At 46.6% G+C, this 21072-nt stretch overlaps 1 protein-coding gene across 2 annotated transcripts in view; it reads left to right on the forward strand.

Moving 5' to 3' along the window:
• rps6ka2 (ribosomal protein S6 kinase, polypeptide 2) overlaps positions 1–21072 on the forward strand; it is a 531365-nt gene that overhangs the window by 49111 nt on the left and 461182 nt on the right. Inside the window, exon 1 of one of the 2 annotated variants that reach the window (XM_072507736.1) lies at positions 10712–10988. The exons of the other annotated variant lie outside the window; for it this stretch is intronic. Coding sequence (XP_072363837.1) covers positions 10941–10988 — 48 coding nt within the window. The 5' untranslated portion in view covers positions 10712–10940. Of the gene's footprint in view, positions 1–10711; positions 10989–21072 lie in introns of those variants that run through there. 2 annotated transcript variants of the gene reach the window in all.

Here is a 21072-nt window from a genome sequence, read left to right on the forward strand (position 1 = left end):
AAGAGTACTGGGAATGACACCCATGAATTATAGACACCCCCCCCACACCCCTTCCCAGGCTCCTCCCCTCCACTTCCTCTTGTAAACTCCTCCCCCCCAACCTCGGTTCCTTCCCCCAGCTTTTCACCCCGGCTGGACTCACCGAAGCCTGTTCTACCAGGCTCCGGAGGCCGCAACTCCTCCCCCCACCACACTCCCTTTCACTGGCAGGCTTAAACCAGCCAGCGTGGAGGCCCCCGCCCGGGTCTTCCTTCCCACTTGCCCGATCCCAGGAAAACCAAGAAATCCCCTTTAGCACACAGCCCCAGCATACACAGCCAAGCCCCAAAGAACCAACAAAAAGGAAGGACGGTAAAAAGAGGGAAAATCGACCGTGGATATCTAAGGAAATAAGGGAGAGTATCAAATTGAAGGAAAAAACATACAAAGTAGCAAAGATCAGTGGGAGACTAGAGGACTGGGAAATCTTTAGGGGGCAACAGAAAGCTACTAAAAAAGCTATAAAGAAGAGTAAGATAGATTATGAGAGTAAACTTGCTCAGAATATAAAAACAGATAGTAAAAGTTTCTACAAATACATAAAACAAAAAAGAGTGGCTAAGGTAAATATTGGTCCTTTAGAGGATGAGAAGGGAGATTTAATAATGGGAGATGAGGAAATGGGTGAGGAACTGAACAGGTTTTTTGGGTCGGTCTTCACAGTGGAAGACACAAATAACATGCCAGTGACTGATGGAAATGAGGCTATGACAGGTGAGGACCTTGAGAGGATTGTTATCACCAAGGAGGTAGTGATGGGCAAACTAATGGGGCTAAAGGTAGACAAGTCTCCTGGACCTGATGGAATGCACCCCAGAGTGCTAAAAGAGATGGCTAGGGAAATTGCAAATGCACTAGTGATAATTTACCAAAATACACTAGACTCTGGGGTGGTCCCGGCGGATTGGAAATTAGCAAACGTGACACCACTGTTTAAAAAAGGAGGTAGGCAGAAAGCGGGTAATTATAGGCCAGTGAGCTTAACTTCGGTAGTAGGGAAGATGCTGGAATCTATCATCAAGGAAGAAATAGCGAGGCATCTGGATGGAAATTGTCCCATTGGACAGACGCAGCATGGGTTCATAAAGGGCAGGTCGTGCCTAACTAATTTAGTGGAATTTTTTGAGGACATTAACAGTACGGTAGATAACGGGGAGCCAATGGATGTGGTATATCTGGATTTCCAGAAAGCCTTTGACAAGCTGCCACACAAAAGGTTGTTGCATAAGATAAAGGTGCATGGCATTAAGGGGAAAGTAGTAGTATGGATAGAGGATTGGTTAATTAATAGAAAGCAAAGAGTGGGGATTAATGGGTGTTTCTCTGGTTGGCAATCAGTAGCTAGTGGTGTCCCTCAGGGATCAGTGTTGGGCCCACAACTGTTCATAATTTACATAGATGATTTGGAGTTGGCGACCAAGGGCAATGTGTCCAAGTTTGCAGATGACACTAAGATAAGTGGTAAAGCAAAAAGTGCAGAGGATACTGGAAGTCTTCAGAGGGATTTGGATAGGCTAAGTGAATGGGCTAGGGTCTGGCAGATGGAATACAATGTTGACAAATGTGAGGTTATCCATTTTGGTAGGAATAACAGCAAAAGGGATTATTATTTAAATGATAAAATATTAAAACATGCTGCTGTGCAGAGAGACCTGGGTGTGCTAGTGCATGAGTCGCAAAAAGGTGGTTTTCAGGTGCAACAGGTGATTAAGAAGGCAAATGGAATTTTGTCCTTCATTGCTAGAGGGATGGAGTTTAAGACTAGGGAGGTTCTGCTGCAATTGTATAAGGTGTTAGTGAGGCCACACCTGGAGTATTGTGTTCAGTTTTGGTCTCCTTACTTGAGAAAGGACGTACTGGCACTGGAGGGTGTGCAGAGGAGATTCACTAGGTTAATACCAGAGCTGAAGGGGTTGGATTTCGAGGAGAGGTTGAGTAGACTGGGACTGTACTCGTTGGAATTTAGAAGGATGAGGGGGGATCTTATAGAAACAAAAAGATTATGAAGGGAATAGATAGGATAGATGCGGGCAGGTTGTTTCCACTGGCAGGTGAAAGCAGAACTAGGGGGCATAGCCTCAAAATAAGGGGAAGTAGATTTAGGACTGAGTTTAGGAGGAACTTCTTCACCCAAAGGGTTGTGAATCTATGGAATTCCTTGCCCAGTGAAGCAGTGGAGGCTCCTTCATTGAATGTTTTTAAGATAAAGATAGATAGTATTTTGAAGAATGGAGGGATTAAGGGTTATGGTGTTCGGGCCGGAAAGTGGAGCTGAGTCCACAAAAGATCAGCCATGATCTCATTGAATGGTGGAGCAGGCTCGAGGGGCCAGATGGCCTACTCCTGCTCCTAGTTCTTATGTTCTTATGTATTGCAAATGAAAGTCCCAACTCTACCCTTGTCCAAATATACAGCGTAGACTCATTTAGTACATACATCAACACGCAGTGAAAAAAATAAAGTTACATGAGGCTACATTGGTACACAACCCGCTCTCAGTCTCATTTCTCAATTCTGCCACAGTCCTTCTGCCTTCACAAACTCCTCCACCCCTTCCGCCGTCCCGAAATAAAAGTTCTTGGATTTGTAGGTCACCCTCAACTTAGCTGGATATACTATGCCGCACTGCACCTTGCTGATTTACAGTGCCTTCTTCTCCCAGCTGAAGGCAGCCCGCCTCCTCGCCAGCTCCACGTAAAGTCCTAGTTTTTGCGTACACCAGCTCCGGCCCACTGTCCCACCTGCTTCTGCTTTGCCCAGCACATGACCTTCTCCTTCACGCTGTACCTACGGATACACACAGTTACTACTCTTGGCGGCTCATTCCCCTTTGGTATAGGCCTCCACGACCGATGAGCCCGATCAAGTTCATATCGAGAGGGATCGTACCCTTCCCCCAATAGCTTTGCCAACATCGTGGCAAAATACTCCGTCGGCCTCGGGCCTTCCACCCCTTCAGGCAGGCCCACGATCCTCAGATTCTGCCGCCTGGATCTGTTTTCCAGGTCTTCCATTTTGGCTCGCAGACCCTTGTTGGTCTCTATCACCTTCCGCAACTCCTTCCCCATCGAGGTGAGTTGATCACTGTGCTGCGATAATGCCTCTTCCACTTCCTTCAGTGTCTCACCTTGCTCCCGCAACTCCGCCGCTGCGCTTGATACCGCCGCCCTCACCGGGGCAATCGCCTCCTCCACCAGCACTTTCAATACCGCCCCCATCTCCTTCTTCATCGCTTCCATGTGCTTTGTGAACAGTTTTTCAAGTTCCACAGCCATCACCTTGGTCATTTCTTCTGCCATGAGCAATACGGCCTCCCCTGATGCCCCAGCCTCCGCTTTCCTTACAGTTCCCGCGCTGACTTTTCCACTCACCGGCAGACTTTCATTAACCCCCTTTTTCACGGCCGTTTTTTTTCCAAACTTGGACATTTCTCCTCCATGTGCCTTCTTAAACTTTTTCAGTCTCCGTTACCCCCGGGACCGGGCGTTAAAACCCCCAAATTTCTATTCCCGAGCGGGAGCCCTCCAGTGTGCGGCTGCCTCCCGCCCGCCATCACCGGAAGTCACAATGCTGTGAAAATTAATGGTAGATGAGAATATTGAAAAAAATCTGGAAGCCAGCAAAGAATGTTGAAACACAAAGAGGGAGAAAATTGAAAATGAACATAAACTAGTAAGAAATATAAAATCAGGCAAAAAGAGCTTCTATAAGTATATAAAAAGGAAGCTAAAGTAAACATTTGTCCCTTACAGAATGAAACTGGGGAGTTAATAATGGGGAAAATGTAACAGCAGAGACTTTGAATTTTGTTTTTGTGTTCACAATAATACAAACAAAATCAAAGGACAGCATTGAGAAAATAACTTAAAACAATCACTAACAATAGAAAAAATAAATTAGGAAAGCTATTGGAACCAACCGCTAACAATTCTCCTGGATCTGATGGTCTATGTCCTCGGGTCTGGAATGAGTGGCTGCTGCGTTAATGGACCTTTGCTTGCAATCTTCAAAAAATCTAAAATGGTTCCAGTGGATTGAAAAAGCACAGAAGTAACATCTCAAATTAAGAAAGGAGAGGGACTGAAGGCAGGGAACTACAGATAGGTTAACCTAACATCTATCACTGGGAAAATGCCAGAATTCATTATTAAGCAATGTCATAGGGCATTCAGAAAATCATAATACAATCAGGCAAAGTTTTATGAAAATGAAATCACGTTTGACAAATTTGTGAGCATTCTTTGATGATGCCACAAAAAGTGTGGATAATGAGGAACCAGTAGATGTTCTGCATTTAGATTTTTAATCAATAAAATGATAATGTGACACATAAAATGTTACTACACAAAATAAGAGCTCATGGTGTCAGGGGTTATATACTAACATGGATATAGAATTGGTTCACTCATATAGAACATAGAACATAAAACATACAGTGCAGAAGGAGGCCATTTGGCCCATCGAGTCTGCACCGACCCACTTAAGCCCTCACTTCCACCCTATCCCCGGAACCCAATAACCCCTCCTAACCTTTTTGGTCACTAAGGGCAATTTATCATAGCCAATCTACCTAACCTGCACATCTTTGGACTGTGGGAGAAAACCAGTGCACCCGGAGGAAACCCACGCAGACACGGGGAGAACGTGCAGACTCCGCATAGACAGTGACCCAGCAGGGAATCGAACCTGGAACCCTGGCGCTGTGAAGCCACAGTGCTACCCACTTGTGCTACCGTGCTGCCCCATGTGACACAGAAAGTCAGGATAAATGAATAATTTTCAAGTTGGCAGATTGTAATTAGTGGGTAGTGGAGTGGCACAGGAATCCGTGCCAGGATCTCAACTATTCACATTCTATAGTAATGGCTTGGATGAAGGAACTGAGCAAGGATGAGGGGCGACTTGATAGAGGTTTATAAGATGATCAAGGGAATAGATAGAGTAGACAGTCAGAGACTTTTCCCCCGGGTGGAACAAACCATTACAAGGGGACATAAATTTAAGGTGAATGGTGGAAGATATAGGGGGGATGTCAGAGGTAGGTTCTTTACCCAGAGAGTAATGGGGGCATGGAATGCACTGCCTGTGGAAGTAGTTGAGTCGGAAACATTAGGGACCTTCAAGCAGCTATTGGATAGGTACATGGATTACGGTAAAATGATATAGTGTAGATTTATTTGTTCTTAAGGGCAGCACGGTAGCAATGTGGATAGCACAATTGCTTCACAGCTCCAGGGTCCCAGGTTCGATTCCGGCTTGGGTCACTGTCTGTGCGGACTCTGCACATCTTCCCCGTGTGTGCGTGGGTTTCCTCCGGGTGATCCGGTTTCCTCCCACAGTCCAAAGATGTGCGGATTAAGTGGATTGGCCATGATAAATTCCCCTTAGTGTCCAAAATTGCCAATAGTGTTGGGTGGGGTTGCTGGGTTATGGGGATAGGGTGGAGGTGTTGACCTTGGGTAGGGTGCTCTTTCCAGGAGCCGGTGCAGACTTGATGGGCCGAATGGCCTCCTTCTGTAAATTCTATGAAATTCTAGCCAAATCTGTTGATGGTACAAATGTAGGGCAAAGCAGGTTGCGAGGAGGATACAAAGAGTCCGTAAAGGGATACAGTTTTATTGAGCTCGAGAGATTGAATGTCCTACCCCTGCTCTCCATATTTCTCATGTAAGTTTCAGGTCTGAGATATTTTAGCTCACCCGGTCTAATTCAAATGCTATTGGCCACCCAAAAAGGCAACTGGCTTGGGAGGAACAGGGAGTTCTCGCACAGCTGCTGGCTTGCAGATAAGGGGAAGAGCAGTTGTCAGGTTGTCTCGTGGACAGGGAAAGTAGGGTGGATGCAAGATAAGGGAAGTTGTAATCTTTCCAGCGTTTCCTAGAATAACCCACCTGTTCCTCCTGATCCTAAAAAAAAAGTGTTCATTTACCTGATGGGCCTCTGGCCTTTTCACTGACTGCCAAATGGATCCCCACATAGACCCCAACTGAAATCCTTTTTGCCCCCCCCTATAGATTTCATGGAATCGCAAATCCAGAGATTCCAGAACTGTTTTTCATTGGAATCAATTGTGTTCCACGTGGCGCCAGTGCGAGCCACTTAGCGTTCGCTGAATCAGTCCAGGTGCAGAGACAGTTTTGTGGTTGTGGAAGTCCATGAGTCCTGTTCCGGCATCAACACTTAGTGCGGGTTACTCCGGCCGGCCTTCCCGTGACTGGAAATTCCCGCCTGAGGTTAATAGAACTTTACATGGTCCGTGTCCCGCCCGTGGCGATCCTGTGGTGGGAGGGGTGGAAGAAACCGGCATCCGACTCTTAGTCCCAGTGGCCCCTTTCTGTAATGAAGTGAGCAGAACTGCACACAGTACTCAAATTGTGGCCTAACTAATATTTTATATAGGTCCAGCATAACTTCCCTGCTCTTATATTCTATGCTTCAGCTAATGAATGAGAGGATTCCATGTTCCTTCTTAACTACTTTAGTGACCTGTCCTGCTATCTTCATGGATCTATGGACATTCACTGCAAGGTCCTTCACTTCCTCGATGTCTCTTGGTGTCCCCCCATTTATTGTACAATCCTTTATCTTGTTTGACCTCCACAAATGCATCACCTTGCACTTCTCTGGATTGAATTCCGTTTGCCTCTTTTATGCCCACCTGAGCAGTCCATTGATATCTTCCTGCAGTCTACAGCAACCCCCCTCCCTGTCAGCCACGTGGCCAATTTACTTCCAAATCATTTATGCCACATAAAGTTGGATGTGTCATTATGGACAGTCCAATTAGAAAGGGGATATGTTGGTTGACTTTTCCCTTCTGCCTGCTCCTGCTTTTCTTTGTTCTCCTTTTCCTCCTCCTCAGCAGCTTGCCATACAGCTGGGGGTTGGGACGGTGCCCTTATCCTGGTTTGATTCTGCAGGATGTAGCAGACCATGATGAATCATGACACATGCTCTGGCGAGCACTTGCAGAGCTCTTCCAGACGGTCCGGTCAGCAGAAGTGTTCCTTGAGCATCCAAATCTTATATTTGATGTTTTGGGTGATAGTCTGGCTCTCATTGTATAAATCCTGGCCACATGTGGTTGGGTTGCACATTTGAGTCCTGACCCAGGCTGTCAGAGAATTGGCCTCATCACCAAATAAACGCTCACTGGTTTGATGAGGCTGGTCAAATACTGATGGTAATGTAAATGTCGCCTCAGTCCCAGCAGACCATAGGCTGCTCTCTCCTTTGAGAGCTGACTGGTGGTGATTTAACCTGAGGATCAACATACCTTAGGTGAGGGGCAAGGTTGAGAAGGGGGGCCTTCATGTATAACCTCAGCTGGTACGGGAATTGAACTTGTGCTGTTGGCGTACCTCCACATCACAAACTAGCCGTCTGGTAGTACAGTGGATTTGGACAGAATGAAGGCATCCTGCTTCCTGCCAGGATGTTGGGCATTCGCCTGCATAGTGTGCTGAGCATAGTCACACACAAACCTTTGCAATTGTGATAGTTTTCTGGATTTGGGTGTAGCACCTACAAAGCCACCTGTGTGCAGTCAGAAGCAGCTCACTCCACTGGGAAGCCTGTTCTCCCTGTGAAAACAAGTGTGTGCTCTCTTTGCTTCTGACTGGTCAAAGAGAATTATATCCATTGCCCTCTACTGGTATAAAGAGTTTCTGTCACATCCCTTATTCAGCAATAGATGTCAAACTGGGATCTAGTTCGAGATCTAGCCTGAAAAGATCCAATGCACAAAAATCATGGTCATCCTTGCCCTATTCTGAGTTTCCTGCACTGCTGCAAGAGTTGATAGGTTTCAGTGAACTCCTTCTTCATTAAATAGAGACATCACACACACATAAACGCAGATCCACACTAAGATTAGAGTAAGAAGTATTCTCTCTGAAGACCCTCGGAAGATGTGGCGCCTATCTAAGAGCCCTATTGCCCCTCACCCTCCTCTCTTTATGAGCAGCCTGTCCTTCTCGGTTCAAGAACTCCCTATCCTGCTGCAGGCCAATTGAGATAGAAACTACAGCAAGTAAGATGTTTGACCAGATGCCTTGGAGGCAGAACTGAGGCCTTCACCAAACATGCACCACCACTCCTTGTTCGCTTCAGCAACTTTAACCAGCATAAGGAAATTCAAAGCACTTCTACAAACTCAGACAGAGCCGATCGAGATCAATCAGCGGCTAATCTGAATGATCCCTTTGAAAAGTGGTGCCTCTGGCCTGTTACTGAACAGGGATTCCTCTGTGTGAGGTTAAGAGAGGATGTCAACTTGAGTGCTCAGATTGAAAATGGCAATGCCAGGGTCACGAAAAACAAAATTGCTGGAAATGGTCAGGAGGACAGGCAATGTCTGAAGAAAGATACAGAGTTGACGGCCAGAATCTTGTTGTAGCGCTGAGCGTCGCGATGGCGGAACTGGGAGTGCGTGAGGCTCCTGCTCATAGACAGGGTGGCTGGCCACACGCAATGATGTGGCAGCCAGCCAATCAGATACTCATGGATGAGGTACCTGACCAATCTTGCGGCAGGGTTGGGCAGGAAGTCGATGACCCCTCCATTACCTCATGGCATTGTAGGTATTGGTGCCATATTCTGCAGCGGAATTCTCTGTCGGCAGGATCCTCCAGGCCGTCTGCAGTGGAGTGGCCACAATGGGAAACCCCATTGGCCGGCTGCAGGAACGGAGAATCTCCCTGCAGGTGGGGCGCACCATACCGGAAAACGCGGTTTGCCGACCGGAGAATCCCGTCCCTGATTTTTCCCCCCTGGGTAACTTCAACTACTGGTACCATCTACTTATCTTTCCTCATCAGACCAACCCCAATCATTCTTCAGATACTGTCAGTAGACACTGACTTTCCCTGTGTAGTCCAGCTTCCTCCTTCTGTCGAACCATGAACTCTTAATAGGTTCGCCATGACCGACCCTCCCTCCCTCTCTGCCTCACTTGTTCAGCTATGTCCCAATCCCCTCGAACTGCTACCACTTAAACACAACACATCAATGCCTCCTCTCCTGTGTCCAACAAAGTTCCCTATCTAAGAAAAGCAGCTACTACTCAGTCCAAATCCACCAGGAAGATTCCATGCCTGATATATACCACTTTTAAACATCCATGAATCTGAAGCACATGTATCTGGTTCACTGCATAGTTGATTCATAGAATACCCACAGTGTAGAAGGAGACCATTCAGCCCATTGAGTCTACACCGACCCTCCGACGCGCACCCCACCAGGGCCCACTCCCCCACCCTATCCCTGCAACCCCACCTAACCTTTAGGACGCTACGGGTAATTTAGCATGGCCAATCCACCTAACCTTCACATCTTTGGACTGTGGGAGGAAACCGGAGCACCCGGAGGAAACCCACTCAGACACAGGGAGAACGTGCAGACTCCGCACAGACAGTCACCCACGGCTGGAATTAAACCCAGACCCTTGGTGCTGTGTGGCAGCTGTGCTAACCACTGTGTCATCGTGTCGCCCTGAGGTTCCTGAGGTACCATTTAGTCCAGTGAAAAGGTGTTTTAATGAGTGTACATGATAGGCTAATGCTTTGCAAATAGGTTCCTGCTGCTTACCGTCGGGAACTCGATCCAGGGCAGCCTAAATCCCCTACCTTCCCTTTGCTTCCCACGCATTCAAATGCACCCACCCATCTCGTTTTTCACTGCTGGTCAACACCAAAATCCAGCCAACATTCCAGCTCTGTTCGGATGAAGGGTGACCATTGATCTGAAACATTAACTATGCTTTTCTTCACAGATGCTGCCTGGCCTGCTGCCGATTTTCAGCATTTTCTGTTTTTATTTTGCCTTTGTGAAGTCAGCATTACAAACTCACAGAAGTCATCCTAGGCCTGGCCTGCTTCTGCTCCTCACACCTGTGCCAACGCTGTCATCAACGTGGTGTCAGCGGACCGTGCACCGTATAAGCTTGCAGCATCTAAGTCTTGATTAAATATTGTTGTCGGCAGGCATTGTTTGAAGTAATCCTGTCAGATTTATTCCTGTATAATCCCTAATGTATCCGGGCAAACCCACTGCATCATTAAATAATTCTACACCAATAGAAGGCATTGTTACTGAAAGATGTATTGCCATTTCCTTTCTTAGATCTACTCACTTCATAGATTTTAATTTTAGGCAGAAATCAAAGACCCTGGCTTAAATGAAGGATTTGTTTTCCAATAATCTGGTAACAACAACAAAAAATGCCTTCACCTCATCAGTCATCCTCTTTTCTCTGTTTTAATGGCTGAGTAAAGAAGCTTGAGTAGTGAGAAACAAACCGCTAAATCAAACCTTTGTGTTCAGAGAGGAAAGATAGCCTCTTAATGAGCTGATTCCAGCGAGTGGAGGTGGGGAGTGGGGTAGGAGGGGGGGTGCTGCTGAATTCACTCCAGACAGCAGCTGGAGTTCAGTAATCTTTGACTTTTTTGGGGGGGAAGGGTCAGGATAACTAATCTGTTTTGAAGTGGGTTTTAAGCAAGCAGCAGCTTTGGGACAGCCGCTCAAATTGGCGAGCCCATCCAATTTGTTTTTTCACCTCTGGTCTTTAAGCATTAAGCAGGATGTTATTCCATCGGTAAAAGGATAGAGAGGCTGTGTGTTCAGAAACTGCCTAGTCTTGCTTCCAGTTCTCCATCAGTGTGATGACAAACAGAGTGATGAGAGGACGGTGGCTGTGCACTGTTTACACCTGATTCTGGCTGTAAAACAGAACCTGCACAATCTTTTAAAATCTGTCACCACGTTTGCGGGTGATATGTTTGTGCTGACGTGCTTTAGCTAAGTGGGTCACAGAGGTTATTGGCAAAGAAGATGAGAGGTGCTTGTAGTTGGAGAGCTTTCTTCGAGTTTCTGTAGCAGCTATCTGTGGCTTTCGTAGGAAAATGATGAGAATGCCTCAACAAAAACTCAGAAGGCTCTTTATAAAGAGGGTAAGACAAATTATTTCCTCCTTCTGAGAAAATTAATAGTATTGTTTGACGGACCGGTCTTTGCAAGTTAGCCTGAATTCAGGCATGGTGTAAATAATCAGCTGGCTATTAACCCTTAGACAGCCGCTGTGATATTTTTGCACCAAAATTTAAATATTTGTAGGGGAATTGAGATCTGAGATAGAATTATACAGTCAAGAAAGATGCTTGGAAAAAACTATTGGTTTCTAGTTCTGTGTTAAAATGCAGACTAATAAATAATTAGGGGCCGCATGGTAGCATCGTGGTTAGCACTGTGGCTTCACAGCGTCAGGTTTGATTCCCCGCTGGGTCACTGTCTGCGCGGAATCTGCATGTCCTCCCCGTGCCTGCGTGGGTTTCCTCCGGGTGCTCCGGTTTCCTCCCACAGTCCAAAGACGCACAGGTTAGGTGGATTGGCCATGATAAATTGTCCTTAGTGTCCAAAAAGGTTAGGAAGGGTTATTGGGTTAGGGGGATAGGGTGGAAGTGCGGGCTTGAGTGGGTCGGTGCAGACTCGATGGGCCGAATGGCCTCCTTCTGCACTGTATGTTCTATATTCTATGTTCTATAATGGTGAGTTATGACAAGGAAGTAATCTGACCAAAGGTCTTCGATGACGCCCACTCCATGAAAGTTGTACTGTGTACAATTGACAGTTCTGATCCTTCTTGAAATTACTATCTTGAAATTGTACAATCACAGAAATTACCGCACAGAAGCAAGTCAGTCAGTCATTATGCTCTAACTGTGCTAACTCTTCAAACAATATAATCTCATTTCCCTGTCCGTCATTCATTGAATCCTTAAATTCAATTATCTCTTAAATATTGGCATTATCTCTGTCTTATTAACTACTGGTGATAAAGTAGTCATGCCCCAATGGCCTGTGTGAAATTATTTATTTTAATTTCCTTCAGTATTCTATTCAGAATCCTGACTCTGGGACCCATTTGTTTCCCATTTATCCACCAGTGGGAGCTACCTTTCGCTATTTACCTTCTGAAATGCTTTCAGAATTTTCTCAACCTCTTTAAATTCCTCCTTAATGTCTGTTCCAGAGAGATGTCATTGTTTATGATATTGGAAAGAATTGTCACTGTACACTTTGCCTCGCTCACATTTCCTTCCCTGAATGCAGTGTCAGAACAGATAATTAGTCCGTCTCGTCCATCATGTTCAAAGTATCTGTGGCAGACTTTCGCACACAGACGCGCAACCACACACACAGACACACATATGTACACAAAAATAATGGCCAGAATCCTCCGGTCGTTGCGATTCTATTTTCCCGCCAACAATGCACCAGCGGGTTTCCCGGAGACGTGGGATTGTTACAATAGGAAATCCCATTGACAAGAATAATAATCGCTTATTATCACAAGTAGGCTTCAATGAAGTTACTGTGAAAAGCCCCTAGTCGGTACATTCCGGCGCCTGTTCCAGGAGGCCGGTACGGGAATTGAACCCACGCTGCTGGCCTTGTTCTACATTACGAGCCAGCTGTTTAGCCCACTGTGCTAAACCAGCCAAACGGCTGGAAGATAGAATCCCGCCACCAGCGAACAATGTGCGGCCGAGAAACACGTGGTTGGGGGAACGGAGAATCCCGCCCAATATTTCCGCTGTAAATACAATGGTTGTGACCAGATATTCCAGTCTCAGCTAAAGCATAGGATCATGAAGAACAGGATTTCCTGTCCTGAACCTTCTATTCAATTTCTCAGAGCATTCAATCAGGTCATGGCTAATCTGCACCTTAACTTCATTTTCTTGCCTTTGCTCCATATCCCTTGATATTATTAGCTAACAAAATCATATTATTCTTGGTATTAAAAGTTTTAACTGTCCCAGCATCCACAACCTCTGTGGGAGAATGTTCTAAATTTCTACGACACATTAGGCAGGGTTTTATGGCCCTCCCGTGGCCGGGGGGGGGGTCTGTGGTTGGTGGTGGACAGTAGAATGCGACAAGCCATTCAAAGGTCTATTGACTTGGGGGGGGGGGGCAGTAAGATCCCACTGGTGAGAGGGGCATAAAATTCAGTCCTTGGCATTTAAATGGGATAGATTTCCAGTCACATGGTGAAACCTTGTTTCCTGCATAATTCCACTTGATTTGCATTGTTACAACCATTTCCAATGGACCATTTGCCCAAATCATTTTCTTTTCTTTTTTTTGCATCAAGGGAGCATTTCTGAACAAGTTTGTAAAACATCTTTCTATCCATTACACAATCAATAGGGCTCACTAGAATTCTTTGTAATGATTAACATTCTAAGGAGGCAGCATAGCTCCCGATATGAACAGTTAGGGCATTGGGAGAGGATTATTCATTATCACAAGGGAAACTTAAAGTAAGCTTAGCGCAGGACCTACATCGTACATGGCAGGCACACCATATTTTATTTGGAGTTTACCATTGATTGTACACCAGCAGATGTGACGAGACAACCATTTTAGTGAATATTTAAATAGCAAATCCCAAACTGGAAATTGGAGGAGTTGGAGGCAAAAGAGGAAGAACTTGATTCAGAATGGTCAAAGGCTGTTTCCCACGTCAATGATGACTCCCATGAGGGGGTGGCACGGTGGCGCAGTGGTTGGCACTGCTGCCTCACGGCGCCGAAGACCCCGGTTCGATCCTGGCTCCTGGTCACTGTCCGTGTGGAGTTTGCACATTCTCCCCATGTCTGCGTGGGTCCCACAACCCAAAAACATGTGCAGGGTAGGTGGATTGGCCACGCTAAATTGCTCCTTAATTGGAGAAAAAGAATTGGGCACTGTAAATTTATTTTTAAAAATTATACCTCCCTTGAGGTACAGCTGGGAAGAGGAGCTGCAAAATAGATACTCTGTCCCTAACGGAAGGAAGAAGCCTGCTGTTGAAGCATGGCTGGTGGTGTTTGAGGATCAGTTCAGCAGCAGCAACATTCTGTCATGTGCTGGGATTCCTAGTTAGCTTTACACACCTACCCAGATCGGGAAAAGTAAGTCCAGTTGCACATTCACCGACATTCTGTTGTATACATGACCTCCATGCTCACCGTACACAACACCTCTCCCGCCCCACTCGCTCTGCCTTGTCAAGAATACCCTATCGCATCATTCCCTACATCCATTTACTTTGCAAGTTCACCCGATTACCTTTCCATATTTTCAGGATTGCTTTATGTCAGTAGCATTGGAGGGGGATGGTGGGGAAAGAGTAATCAACGTGCTCCTTGCATCTGGTTCTAAAATCAGTCTAGTGGTGGTAACCAACTGAACCATACATTGATAAGGGCACCCCTGGCATCTTGGGCTGCAATGTAAACAGTTTCTGCTGCATTAGCATCATCATCATCCTCTTCATTGTCTTCCTCCTCATGCTCCTATTTCTTCTATTCTTCCTTTTCCTCCTCCTCAGATTTTTTCGCAGACAAAAATCTGTGCCTGTGACTTGTTTATCCTGCTGACCCAATCCTTGGGTGCCTCAGAGCTGGAAAGGCACGGTAGTGCTGCCATATCCAACACTCTCCCGTATTGTGTTGCCAGATCCTGAGGCCCTGAATTGCTGAACCTCTGGAACCGGTATGAGAAAGAAAAAAAAATGTAAAGGTTTTTGGGGACTGCTGACTGGAAAGAACCCATGAGGATGAATTTCCTTGAAGTTGTGCCTGCTCCACTCCTATAAATGCTCTGAGAATGAGGTGGAAACCCCATTTATATGCACACGTTCTGTTGGCAGAGCCAGAGCAGGGGTAGTAGCAGGTCAGAGGAGACTCATACATAAAAACATACATAGAAAATAGAATAGGCGATTCGGCCCTTCAAGCCTGCTCCGCCATTCATTATTATCATGGCTGATCATCAAATACAACACCCTGATCCAGCCTTTCTCTCCATACCCCTTGATCCCTTTAGCCCCAAGAGCTATATCTAATTCCTTCTTGAAATCACACAACGTTTTGGCCTCAAATACTTTTTGTTGTAGCGAATTCCATAGATTCATCACTCTCTGGGTGAAGAAATTTCTCCTCACCTCAGTCCTAAAAGGTTTACACCTTATGCTAAAATTATGACCCCTAGTTCTGGACTCCCCTACCATCGGGGACATTCTTTCTGAATCTACCCTGTCTAATTCTGTTAGAATTTTATAAGTTTCTATGAGATCCCCCCTCACTCTTCTAAACTCCAATGAATATAGTCCTAGCCAACTTAGTCTCCCCCCATATGACAGTCTCGCCATCCCAGGAACCAGCCTGGTAAACACTCCATAGCTAGAGCCTCCTTCCTCAGATAAGGACACCAAAATTGCACACAATGCTTCAGGTGTGGCCTCACCAATGCCCTATACAATAGCAGTAAATGCTATCCCTATATTCAAATCCTCTTGCCATGAAGGCCAATATACCATTTGCCTTCTTTACTTCCTGTTATACCTGCATGCTTACTTTCAGTGACCAATGCATGAGGAAATACAGTACTCAAAGGCAACTGGCTTTCTGGAGAGACACCTTGGACGGATTCTCCGTTGCCCGACACCGATATCGTAACTGGCGATCGGACGAAGAATCGACTCTGACGCTCAAATAGAGGCTGGTGTTGGTTTGACCGGTCAGTCATGCTCCGGCCCTCCTGGAAATGGCATAATCAGTAGCACGCCGCACACCGTTGCAATGGCATTGGAGCGTCATCAGCAGGCCCTCCCAAGATGCTCCGCCCCGATCGGCTGAGTTCACGATGGCACGGGCCACATGTTGTCTCAGCGGCCCGTTCCGGACTGTGTCCAATGCCGCCACACTCGGCCGGGATCCATACCGCTGGCCATGGGGACGGGGCTTCCACGAGGGCTGGGTGGAGTGGTGGAGGGTGACCAAGGAGTGGCCAGGGGGTGGCCTGTGGGGTCGCGGATGGCGGGTCGGGTCCGGGCATGGCCGGCGCCATGTTGTACGGTGCAACCACTGCAGGTTGTCAACTGTGCGTATGTGCGGCCAGGGGCCCAGCCATTCTGTGTCCGTTTTCAGCACGAGAGCCGGGAGTTACGCCCAGCACCACGGCTAGTCCCTCACCGGTCCAGGAATCGATGAGGTGTCAACGTCGATTATTTAGTCATAAAACTCCCGCAAATTCTCCGTTCGAGCTGGCACTTAGCCGCTGAAACATAGAATCCAGCCCCTTATTTCTAATCAAACTGGGCCTTCAGCTCAAGGTTTGCATTCAGGCCTCTAACGTTTTGGGAGACACTTTATTTCTTTGCTTTCAGCTCGTGGTTAGTCTTCAAGCCTCGGAAGTGTCAAGGAACAGCACCCAGAGGCTTGCTGGAGAGTGGCCTTCTGGAGACAATTAGCTGGATCTTTTTGGACAGATTTAGTTGGCTCCCTCACCGGGCTGCCAGAATCAAAACTGAAAACAAACTCTGAAAAACATATCATTGGGGTCAGATCAAATCACTACAGTTACCAGGCAGATCACAGCCTTTTGGGCCAATTCATTGACCGCCAGCCAATCAATCAAACTGAGTCCTCACTGATGCTGGCCAGTATCACCAGTATAAACCTCTCCGTCTTCCGGATTCGTCTGATTGAATAAAGGTACAGGCGTCTGACAGGCTGCTTGCCTTAAAATCCATCAATCATCCATCGATCAAATAGGGAATAAACAGAAAGGACCCTTAACATGACACTTCTGTGATCCCATGCTCTTTAACTTTACATAGTAATCTGCTATGTGACACCTTGTCAAAAGCCTTCTGAAAGCCTAAATAAACCACATCCGCTGGTTCTCCCTGGTCAACTCTACTAGCTGCATCTTCAAATTCCAGGCACTAAGGAATGGCAGTATAAAGTGCAGGGATCCTGGTCTCTGCGAGTAATGGGAAAACAGTCTTGAGATCTGTAAACAAAGCACAAGCTGGCAGCGAGTGACTATCCTCAACAGTCACACTTACTCATGCAATCTAGAGTCCTCTCACAAATAACTGCAACCAGAGAGAGTGCAGCCGCTTCACATAATTAAGTGCCCAATTAAAGGTCATTTTGCTGCCATTTTCATGAGGGTAGGTTGGGCCCCCCTCTTACGTGAGGAGGCTGCCAAGTTCATGGAGGCAGTATCCTTTCAGCAACCCAGTGGGCCATTGAAGGTGGATGCTCTGTGGCCTGAAGTCATGATTGTAGACACTAAATGTCCCGTGGCCCGAAGGATCCTCTCAGAGGGTTTTCTCCTCTATCCCATGGAGACTACGTTATGACCTCCTCAGGGACCAAACACTTTGATGTATCCAATTCCCCTCAAACACCATGGAATATGAGCTCCCTGGTAATTGAGGGTGCAGAGCCTCCCCCTGACTGGGAGGAGATTCACAGTATGTAAATCCTGGCCTAGGTGCCGGTCGGGGAGGGTGCCCCTTCAGCGTGAGGAGTTGTAGTACTTGTGGTTATTGTGCAAAGTGTCAATAGGCCTCATTCTTATCCAACCTATCGTACATTCCATGAAGTCTCTTCCTTCAGCAACTACACCTCTTCATTCACCTGAGGAAGGAGCTGTGCTCCGAAAGCTAGTGATTCGAAACAAACCTGTTGGACTTTAACCTGGTGTTGTAAGACTTCTTACTGTGCTCACCCCAGTCCAACGCCGGCATCACCACATCATGGCTCCAAATAGATGGTTCAGAATTTCTACTGGTTTGCATCGATTTGGTTGAAATTGGCCAAAATGTACTAAGATTGCAAAATATTAACAAAAATTACATCCAGCCTAAATCCAGATTCCGCAATGTTTAATGGCCACACACAAAATTTGTTATGACTCCAGATCTATATAACAAGCATGACAAGTTTCCTTTGATTGCACCCTGAACATTTGAGGAAGCTTTTTGAATTAAACTTAATGCTTAGCCCCGGAGGCATCAGTAGGTATGTTTTTCAAACGTTTCTGAGTATTTTGTTCTACTAGGAAAGTACCTACTGTATGTTAACGAATGTAATAAATGGCAGAGTAAAGATTTTTAAAACTCATTTTCCTTGATTTAAAATCAAGTTATTCACGGGTGGAATATTACACACACTGATTAAAAATGCTCTTTCTTTGTAAGAAGACCCATTTTTAGCCGTCTCTTCTGTATATCTCAATGGAAACAAAACAATTACATTCTATTGCGCTGACTGACTACTGATTAATGAGAGATTTTACATTTGTGGTGATGCAAATGAGTTTCGACAGGAACGTGAATCATAACTTCACTTTGGAAAAGCAAAGCAGTTTCAAGAACAATTTGTGTCCAGATTACTGTTTGAACCAAACTGGAGCCTCTACCCCTTAAAGTTCATTTTCATTCCTACCACATTGATCTAATTTTGAGGCTGATTATTGATTTTATTTTTGGCTTGGTGCATTAACTCTACTGCAGTCTTTGTTGTCATATTCAGCACTGGAAACATGGAGGAGTTCCTTCTCCCCTTACCCTTCAGGCGTTGATCAAAGTGTTATTTCAAAGAGAGGGCAAACTTCTTGAGGAGTTAAATCCAACTTGTTAACTAATGATTTGCCTAGGTATTAAGATTCATTCCACCTTTAGTGTAAACAGAACAGTATATTCTACTGTAACTAAGCTTAAATGCTACCGATGTCGCCTCTGACCAACAGATTTGGATCAATTGATTCAGTGTGATAGGGTATCCTAGCAGCAGAGCTGGCACCGTTATATACTGATCTACATTAAAAACATCGCAGGAATTAATTAACAACTGTCACCTGCTCTTCCTTAACAAGCAATTACCATTCAGTTTAGCCATTTATGATTTTTAGAAAATGAATTTTTCCCCGATTCTGAATTTTGGATTCCTCCCAGGCCTCTCCCTATTTTCAGAAATCCAAAGAATATGAAGTTGCCAAAATCCTGCTCCATTCCTCATCCCATTATGGATGCTAAAGACGCACATGTAACATGTACAGTTTTTCCCATCCCTCCTTCTCCATGTGGATGAGAAGGCCCACTTGCATTAATGCTTATCCATCTGCAAAAGTAGGGGGAATCATGACTGGAGACCCACTTGCAGAACATCATGTGCCACTGTGTTCTATTGCCTCGGCAGAATTGTTTAAAGAAAAATTAAGCTCTCGTTTTCAAAGACCTCGGGCGGAATTCTCTGACCCCCCGCCGGGTTGGCGCCACGCCGTGCCGATGCCGGGGTGCGATTCTCCATAGAGCAGAGAATCGGCACCACTGGGGCCGGCATGGTCTGTGCAGCGCCGGTCGGGGTATGCATCGATTCTCCGGCCCGGGCCAGCATGGGCCAGCGCGCCGATTATCCGGCCCGGATGGGCCGAGCGGCTGTCAACAAAAAGCTGAATCCCGCCGGCGCCGTTCTAACGTCTTCTAAGCCGGCGGGACCTCGGCGTTGAAGGGTCTGGTGGCGGCCTGTGAGGTGGGAGGGCTGGTCCGACCCCGGGGGGAGAGGCCTCCGTAGTGGCTTGGCCCACGTTCGGGACCCACCAATCGGCGGGCTGGCCTCTCTAGCAGGGGGCCTCCTTTCCTCCGCATCGGCTCCTGTAGCCCTGCGCCATTTAGCATTGGGGCCGGTGCGGGGAAGAAGGCCATTGGTCATGCGCTAGTTGGAGCCGGGCCAACTGCGCATGCGCGGGCCCCGCAGCGCCGGGTTCACTCCGGGACCGACAGCTGGAGCGCCGTGGGCTGCTCCAGCGCCGTAGGCCGCTCCAGGGCCGTGCTACCCCACTGTGGCCCGGAGAATCAGGTCTCGGAACGGGCGTGACGGCGGAGTAAAACACTCCCGTTTTTACGCCGGCCTCGGCACTTAGCCGCCCGTTGGGAGAATCCCACCCCTCGTTCCACATTGACTTTACCTTTGCAGTCATGGGCAGAAGTTCAACCCATGAGCACATATAACGGACAGTTTCAGTGACCTGACTCTCAAATGGTCAGCTTTGCTGATTCAGTATTGGGGCAGCAATCAGCAAAGTTCTCTAGGGTGGAGTAGAGACTAATGACCTGTATTGGAATGTCAGCATCATATATATACACAAATCCTGAAGTGGGTCTTGACCTCTCAACTCTCTGAGTCAAGCAGGAACAGTTGTTTTCAATCCACCCTGTCCATGCGCCTCATTATCTTGTACACCTCTATCAGGTCGCCCCTCAGTCTTCACTGCTCCAACGAAAACAACCCAAACCTATCCAACCTCTCTTCATAACTTAAATGTTCCACCCCAGGCAACATCCTGGTGAATTTCCCTGCACCCCCTACAGTGCAATCACGTCCTTCCTATAAAGTGGCAACCAGAATTGTACACAGTACTCCCAGCTGTGGCCTGACCAAAGTTTTATACAACTCCACCAGGAAATCCCTGCTTTTGTAATCTATGCCTTGATTGATAAAGGCAAATGTCCCATATGCCTTTTTCACCACCCTATTAACCCACCCTCCTGCCTTCAGAGATCTATGGATAAACACACCAAGGTCCCTTTGTTCCTCGGAACTTCCAAGTGTCAGGCCATTCGCTTAATACTTTCTTGTCCAATAACTCCTTCCAAAGTGTATCACCTCTCACTTTTCAGGGTTAAATTCCATCAGCCAATCTTTGTGTCATCCTCAAACTTACTGATCCTACCACCACATAATCATCTACGCCATTTGGATTGGTTTATTGTCATGTGTACCGAGGTACAGTGAAAAGTATTTTTCTGTAAGCAGCTCGACAGATCATTATGTACATGAAAATAAAGTAAAATAAAAAGAAAATACATAATAGGGCAACACAAGGTACACAATTTAACTACATAAACACCGGCAGCAGGTGAGGCGTGCAGGGGTGTCGTGTTAATTAGGTCAGTCCATAAGAGGGTGGTTTAGAAGTTTGGTAACAGCGGGAAAGAAGCTGTTTATGAGTCTGTTCGTGCGTGTTCTCAGAATTCTTTTATCTCCTGCCCGATGGAAGAAGTTGGAAGAGTGAGTAAGCCGGGTGGGAGGGATCTTTGATTATGCTGCCCGCTTTCCCCAGGCAGCGGGAGGTGTAGATGGAGTCAATGGATGGGAGGCAGGTTTGTGTGATAGACTGGGCCGTGTT

Source organism: Scyliorhinus torazame, chromosome 1 (genome assembly GCF_047496885.1).
Source record: "Scyliorhinus torazame isolate Kashiwa2021f chromosome 1, sScyTor2.1, whole genome shotgun sequence".
NCBI classification, from domain to species: domain Eukaryota; kingdom Metazoa; phylum Chordata; class Chondrichthyes; order Carcharhiniformes; family Scyliorhinidae; genus Scyliorhinus; species Scyliorhinus torazame.